Source organism: Penaeus monodon, chromosome 2 (genome assembly GCF_015228065.2).
Source record: "Penaeus monodon isolate SGIC_2016 chromosome 2, NSTDA_Pmon_1, whole genome shotgun sequence".
NCBI lineage: Eukaryota > Metazoa > Arthropoda > Malacostraca > Decapoda > Penaeidae > Penaeus > Penaeus monodon.
The window spans coordinates 55,401,748-55,409,971 of record NC_051387.1 but is presented as its reverse complement, the minus strand read 5'-3'; the positions used below and the strand labels follow the sequence as shown (position 1 = coordinate 55,409,971).

At 40.7% G+C, this 8,224-nt stretch overlaps 1 protein-coding gene across 1 annotated transcript; it reads left to right on the top strand.

Annotated features, from left to right (window-relative positions):
• The first annotated feature begins 862 nt into the window (after positions 1–862).
• LOC119583907 (116 kDa U5 small nuclear ribonucleoprotein component-like) lies at positions 863–5,896 on the top strand. Its single transcript, XM_037932624.1, is given in 5 exon segments — positions 863–1,098; positions 1,100–1,156; positions 1,787–1,974; positions 2,468–2,640; positions 3,386–5,896. Coding segments are annotated over 5 exon segments (2,928 nt in total). The 5' UTR covers positions 863–864; the 3' UTR covers positions 5,662–5,896.
• The last annotated feature ends 2,328 nt before the right edge of the window (positions 5,897–8,224 follow it).

The window sequence follows — 8,224 nt, the reverse complement described above, 5'->3', positions numbered from 1 at the left end:
GAATATTATAAAAAGTGTAGTAACTGCATTGAATCAGAAACTAGTAATGTATTCAGACTGGTCTTTATTAATTAGATGAAAGTTGCTTTTTTTATACTAACACTGGTTCTCCTATTAAGTGAGTTGATTCTGAAGCTCCACATTTAATCTATTCATATAAAGTGTGCAATCTACAGAGTATGTATATTAGTTATCCAGCTAATTTGTGATTCTGCTCTAGCCTCTCAGTACGCAAGGATGTTGTAGGTGCAAAAGTCATTTACATGATTCTTTTCTTGTGAAATTTACAAGATATGTATCCAGTACAGTATTTGTTCTGTTTTCATTATAGAGTGGTAGAGAGTTTTCTGACAGTAGGTATAAAAATGTTTACCGACATTTGACTAACCAACCAACACATTTAGCATCTACAGTTCAGTCATATATAAATATCTGACAAAATAAAAATCATATCTAGGTACATTTAGAATGCTAAATCCTTGAGTCACAAAAGGTATTTGTGGCTTTGAGTATATGTGGTAATGTGCAGTATACTTGTTTTAATGCTTAAATGTCCCCTTATAATGATCTCATGCACATGTGACACAGCAGCTCACTAATCAGTTGTTGCTGTTTATTCAGTTTGCACAAATAAACACTGTTCAGCATTCTACAGATGAAAGTCTACATTGTGAGAGCTGAATACTGGTCATATTCTGTTGTCTTTTGGAAATGTTCATGCAATTTATCCTGCACTATTGAGGCCTATTTGAAGAGACACTATATACCGTCTGTGTACATATGTGTATATAGACGTGTATTTACACAAATATATTCATGGCAATGCATGCGATTTATACATAAACTTTTACTTTTGAACAGATAATGGATGCGGACTTGTACGATGAATTTGGCAATTACATTGGCCCAGAGCTGGACTCTGATGATGATGAAGAGGAGGATGATGATGATGACTACCATGACCAGGACCAGGATATGAATGGCTATGATGATGATGATGGTGTAGGAGGGGAAGAGGAAGAGGTATCGGCACAGGCAGTGGTGCTGCACGAAGACAAGCAATATTACCCGAGCGCAGCAGATGTCTATGGTCCTGAAGGTGGAAACAATAGTGCAAGAGGAGGACGCGCAACCACTGACACAGCCTATCATCCAGGTACGTTTTTAGTACAGGGTTAGGTGGAGAGGGATGGGATAAAAATATGATGATAACTCTGCCTTTGTCTTTGGCTCTAAGTAGCATTAAAAATTATAATGTTTTCAAAGAGTTGAAAAAATGCAAATATTTCTGTAGTCCTAAAGATGATGATGATGATGATGGATGATTTTTTTTTTTTTTTTTTGTTCAGGAGAGACAGAGAGACATTTAATTACAGAAAATTTTTGATACTCTTATTTTCTAAATATCTGTTTGGATCTGGTTGTCCTAATTTACTTATCATATTTACCCAATAGGTCTTTTTTTCCACCATTTCCTTTATTTCCTGAGTGGATTATTATTTTCCCTAATTTCCATTCCTAACAAAGCCTATGTTTGCACTGTTGCCTTTTCATAAGAAAATGTTCATATGCTTGTACATATACCATACATTTTTTAAAAAGTTTTTGAAAACTTCTTACTAGTTGTCATTATTTTCTTTTTGAATTTTGCTTTATTATACTGATACATGTAGTCTTTTAATTAATCAGTTTATTTCTTTTTTAAATCTTGTATCAGTTATGCTCTTCCTCCTATTGCTTTCGAGTTTAGTAAACCTCTAAATGCAATTATTCTTCCAAACTCCAGCCAGTGAAAGTGAAGAAGTTCAGCCATGTGGAGAAAGACCTGCCAGCCACCAGCTACAACCTGGAGTTCCTTGCTGACCTCATGGATAATCCAACGCTGGTACGCAACGTGTCACTGGTGGGGCACCTCCACCACGGCAAGAGCACGTTCATCGACTGCCTGATTAGCCAGACTCACCCTGAGTTCAGGTAGGTGACTTTTTGATTAGTGTGTTTTTAAAGGTGCCGTGTAAAGTCATGTAGGAATTCATTTTTAAAAGTCTTGGAATCTTTTATTGAGGTTGGAAAATATTTCACCTTTCTCTGATTAATAAAGTTTTATAAGGATTTAGTTTGTGTTTTTATATTCTTATATAATATTCATAAGATTTTGCAAACTACTAGATGCTATGAAAAAGAGAGCTGTACACTTTATCATATTAACATTGTTCATGCCATCATTAAATTTGACAAAATTGCTTGTCATATATTTTTTTCCTTGATGTAAATATAAAGCATCAAAGAACTTCTTGAAATTCTAAACACCATGCAGAAGAGAACAACACATCTACATTTTTGAAAAACTGCTTGGTGTACTATGTACCATGTAAATCAGGACCACACATCATACCAGCATATCATTAGATTTTTTGTCACGATGCCATTATTAAATGGAATAAAAGACCCCTCCCCTCTTACCCAGATCCAAAGAGGACGTCCCAGTGAGGTACACAGACACCCTGTTCACGGAAGGGGAGCGAGGCCTCAGTATCAAGGCAACGCCCATCACCCTGGTCATGCAGGACGTCCGCAACAAGAGCTTCCTCATGAATATCTTTGATACGCCTGGTCATGTCAATTTCTCTGATGAGGTATGTGATTTATAAGTGAGATGTGTTCTTTCTTGAATAGTACGAGTTTTGAGTGATGATAATTTAGCTGAGATATAAATGGAATTAATATTTTGTGTGGTTATGGGAGAGTATTATTTTGTGTATATTTTTTTTCTGCATCTTGCATTTTTCTAAATGTTATATTTATAGTTTTGTTTATTTTTGTGGTCATTTATCAGATGGAAGTCTATTAGGTGTAATCTAAAATAGATGATAACAAAAAAAAGGTGCTGCCATTATTATGTGCTCTGTTATATGATCTTAATTACTTTTGAAAGGAGTAATTTTTGTTAGGGAAATAAGCCTTACATTAAAAGATATAAATAAGATAAGAAAAGAAAGTGCCTGCATAGAGAAAAGATGTAAAGTGTAAAATGTATACCAACTTTCATTGTCTAAGATTTTTTCTTCTTTTTAAGCAAAGATTAAACTCATATCACTTTAAATTATGATGTACAAAAACTTGCATCTTCCTGACAGTTGATTCAAGATTGTCAGTAGGTTTGGTTATTTCTTATAATTGGTGAAATTAGTTAACTATGATAAGACGTTTTCTCAAATAACTAATTATAGTAATAGTTTTGTGTGTATATTTCTTAATGTGATAATTATCTTCAAGGTGACTGTTAAAAAAACTGGATCACCTGAGGACATATTTCAATTTGAAATAATTTTTGGTTAAGTAAAGAAAGACAATAACCAGTAATTGGTTCTTATCTACAGGTAACCTGCAGCAATGAGAATAAGTGATGGAGTGGTCCTGTTTATTGATGCAGCTGAGGGTGTAATGCTGAATACACAACGCCTGTTAAAGCATGCCGTGCAGGAACACTTAGCCATAACTGTATGTATCAACAAAATTGACCGTCTCATATTGGAACTAAAGCTGCCACCACAAGATGCTTATTACAAGTTAAGACATATTGTTGAGGAGGTGAACTCCCTCCTCCTGCAGTACACTGACCAGGAGAATCCCAAGACCATTTCACCGCTCCTTGGCAACGTTTGCTTTGCGAGTTCTCAGTATGCATTGTGTTTCACCCTCAAGTCGTTTGCCAAGCTTTACGCCCAGCATTATGGCTATGACCTACCCCTAGAGGACTTTGCCAGGAGGCTGTGGGGAGACATCTACTTTAACCCGAGGACGAGGAAGTTTACCAAGAAGCCTCCCACTTCAACATCTCAGAGGAGCTTTGTGGAATTTATCCTGGAACCTCTTTACAAGATATTTGCTCACATTGTTGGTGATGTGGACACACACCTGTTGCCACTGATGGATGAACTTGGGATCCACATGAGCAAAGAGGAACAACGCATGAATATTCGACCACTGCTGAAACTTTTCATGACAAAGTGCATTGGAGACTTCGAAGGCTTTGTTGACATGTGTGTGCAGCACATTCCCTCTCCACAGGCCAATGGCAAGGAGAAGGTAGAAACAACATACACAGGCCCACTTGATGTGGAGTTGGCAGAAAACATGATGGCTTGTGATCCAGAGGGTGCCCTTGTAGTTCACACCACCAAGCAGTATCCAAATGAGGATGCAACTGCATTCCATGTGTTTGGCAGAGTTTTGTCAGGAACTCTGCATGCCAATCAAGATGTCCGGGTGCTTGGTGAAAAATATACTTTGATGGATGAGGAAGACTCTCGTATATTAACAGTAGGTCGCTTGTGGGTTCATGAGGGAAGGTACAGTATTGAAGTAAATGCTGTACCAGCTGGTAATTGGGTTTTGATTGAAGGCATTGATGAACCTATCGTAAAAACAGCAACCATCACAGATCTTCCCCCAAGCAGTGAACTACACATCTTCAGGCCACTGAAATTCAACACACAGTCAGTTATAAAGATTGCAGTAGAACCTGTGAATCCATCAGAATTGCCAAAGATGTTGGATGGTCTTCGTAAGGTAAACAAATCATACCCATTGTTGAGCAACAAGGTAGAGGAATCAGGTGAACACATTATCCTTGGCACTGGGGAATTATACCTTGACTGCGTCATGCACGACCTGCGGAAGATGTACTCAGAAATTGACATTAAAGTAGCTGATCCTGTAGTGAGCTTTTGTGAAACGGTTGTAGATACTTCATCTCTGAAGTGTTTCGCTGAGACGCCGAACAAGAGAAACAAGATCACCATGATTGCTGAGCCGTTGGAGAGAGGCCTGGCAGAGGACATTGAGGGAGAAGTAGTACAAATCAACTGGGACAGAAGACGACTGGGCGAGTTCTTCCAGACGAGATATGACTGGGATGTGTTGGCCGCCAGGTCCATCTGGTCTTTTGGTCCAGATCACAGTGGTCCCAATATTCTTGTAGATGACACCTTGCCATCAGAGGTCGACAAGAATCTTTTGTCGTCAGTTAGGGATTCTATTGTTCAAGGTTTCCAGTGGGGAACGAGGGAAGGGCCCCTTTGTGAAGAGCCTATCAGAAATTGCAAATTTAAGATTCTCGATGCCGTAATTGCAGAGGAGCCGCTGCATCGTGGTGGTGGCCAGGTCATTCCAACAGCCAGAAGAGTAGCATACTCTGCTTTCCTGATGGCAACGCCACGTCTTATGGAGCCCTATTACTTTGTAGAGATTCAGGCCCCAGCAGATTGTGTTTCATCGGTCTACACAGTGCTGACCAAACGGAGAGGTCACGTGACTCAGGATGCACCTGTGGCTGGCTCTCCCCTGTACACCATCAAGGCCTTCATCCCCGCCATTGATTCCTTTGGCTTCGAGACAGATCTCCGAATGCACACTCAGGGCCAGGCCTTCTGCCTGAGTGTGTTCCACCACTGGCAGATTGTGCCTGGTGACCCTCTTGACAAGAGCATTGTCATCCGGCCCCTGGAGCCCCAGCCGGCCACTCACTTGGCCCGCGAGTTCATGATCAAGACTCGCCGAAGGAAGGGCCTCTCCGAGGATGTGTCCATCAATAAGTTCTTCGACGACCCTATGTTGCTGGAACTGGCCAGACAGGATGTCACTCTCAACTATGCATAGAGATTGGTTGCGCCATTTTATTTGGCAACTTTTTTTTTACATTATACTTATATTACCATGAACAGATTGATTATATCTGTAGAGAAAAGTAAACATATTATTCATACAATAGTATAAATGGAAACTAAATACAATAAAAACAAGTTTTGACAACACTTGTGTTGTTGTTAAGGAACACCATGTATTATTCCAGTAAGTGTACAATGAATCTATTTTATAAAATAGTATTGATAAAGAAGGTTTTTTTTACCCTTAAAAACTACTGAAAAGAGACCATCAGCAAAAAGCAAATACATATTACCTAAAAGAAATATATTATTTCGACTTCATTGCATCTGAAATATTGATTACAACAGGACAATATAATGGCATTTTATTTTCTAACTGATAATGGTATAGTGAAAATGAATTAACAGCTAGTTTGGAAAAACATGAGTACACTGCTTGTCAAACACTTTTCACAAATAGACGTGTCAGAAATTGCTTGTCACGTATCCCCCCCCCCCCCAATCCCTTGCCGGTTGTTATCTTGGGGGAGGGACCTTATGCTTGGGATCTCCCTATCATTGGGCCTCAGCCCTCGACTCAACTATTTTTGTATGGTCTTTTTCCCCTCTTGCTTTTTCGTTTCCGTCCCTTCTAAAACCCCTTCTACTGTCCAATTGCTAAGGTGTGAGAGCCGTGCTGAAAGCATGAAAGGCCGATTTTGTGCCTGTCCTGAACGGCCTGAGGGAGCCATGGGCACGGCATTCCCCTGCTTTAGTTGTCTATAACCTTCAAGGGGACCCTGAAGGGTGGACTCTTTCTCTCCCCAACATACTTGAGGCTTACCGTGGCCATTGATAAAAACTATACCCTTATTGGGGCATTGAGGCATGTCCCTTCATGAAATTGCCCCACCAATTCAAACTCTCCCGGTTCCCCGACCCCAGGCTCTCCTTTAACCACGACTCAGAACAATGCAACTATCCCCTCCTCAATGCCTACTAGTACATTATCCACCCGGGTCGACACTCAATCTCCAGGAAACATTCCTACTCTCCCAACATTCTCAACTTCATCCCCTCAATCCCCACAATCTTCTTCATCAATCACCCCATCCTCCCTTATTACTACTTTACACCTTACTGTCCACCTCTCGTAATACTACCTCCCTCAACACTACTCCCGCTTCCACACGTCCCCATCCTTCTACTACCCCCATCCCTACAAATATCTTAAATATTTTATTTACCCTAGATAAATGGGACCGATTTTTCGTGATCCCTCCCACAACTCCCAACTTTGACAACACTCTTCTCTTCCAGCAATGTCTCCAAAAACAAGTAGGCAAAGTCTCTTTCCGAAGCCGACCCAATCGTTCCCGTCTCGTCACAGTAACATCTGAAACCCAAGCTATAGCATTATCAACTCAAACTGATCTTTCTGGCAACCCCTTTCCTGCAGAACCTCATCCAACCCTCAATACTTGTACCGGAACTGTCTCTATTTCCCCAAGCAAAGTGCCTCATCTATAGCAGAAATTGGTCAGATTGTGGAGAATACTTACTCGCCTGCCTTACGGACTATGTGATATTAATACCGTGCTACTCCGTTCCTCCTAGAGGTGGTCGTAGGAACCCCACCAACATTGCCAAAATTACTATCCGTAGACATGACCTTCCCTTTAATGTTCACTTTGGTGGAGAATCCCTCCCTCTCCGACCATATCAACTATTGGCGTTTAGGACATCCTGCTAAACACTGCCGTTCCACAGTCCGATGCCCTCCATGTGGCCAACCTGATCATAACCGATCAAACTGCTCTGCACGCGGATGTGCCAACTGTGGCGGCCCCCATAATGTATTTTATAAGGGCTGCCCCACCTACCAGTTTGAGTCTGAGGTTTCACTTGGTTTCACTCTGCGTGAAGCCAGACAAGAAGCACGTCGACGGGTTTTTTCCTCTTGCTCCCTACTCCAGTAATATCGCTCACAGACCTGACCTTCGCCATATCCTTTATTCTTATAAACCATCCATTATCTGCCTCCAATTTCCAATTACCATTTTGTCTCTTCTTTACTTTTCTGTCTCGTCTATACTTATCCATCAGAAAACACCTTATGTCATACCTCCGTTTCAAACCATTGTCCCGTGCACAGTTATTCGCATTTTTCTTCGACAGTGGCTCACAGTTATTTCAGTCTACTTCTCCCCTTCCCACACCATTGACCTTGTTGCCTTTGAAGCTCTAATTTCCCAACTCCAGCCACCTTTCTTCACAGCTGGTGATTTCAACTGCCGCTACACTCTTTAGGGTGTTTGTATCACCAATTCCTGTGGCCAATCCCTAGACCGCTTCATCTCCATATCTGACCTTATTATTCTTAATTCAGAACGTTACACACTTTGACATACGCATGCAACCTTTTTCATGCAAATAGCTGGCAAAATTATGTTTCCTCAATTACATCTACACCAGTTTCAGCTGTTTGTATCAGGCAAACATCCCCCCATCCAGTCCCCGTCCTCCATATTCGAGATACTCTCATCTCTGATCCTCTCCAAGTCGCTAATGAACTA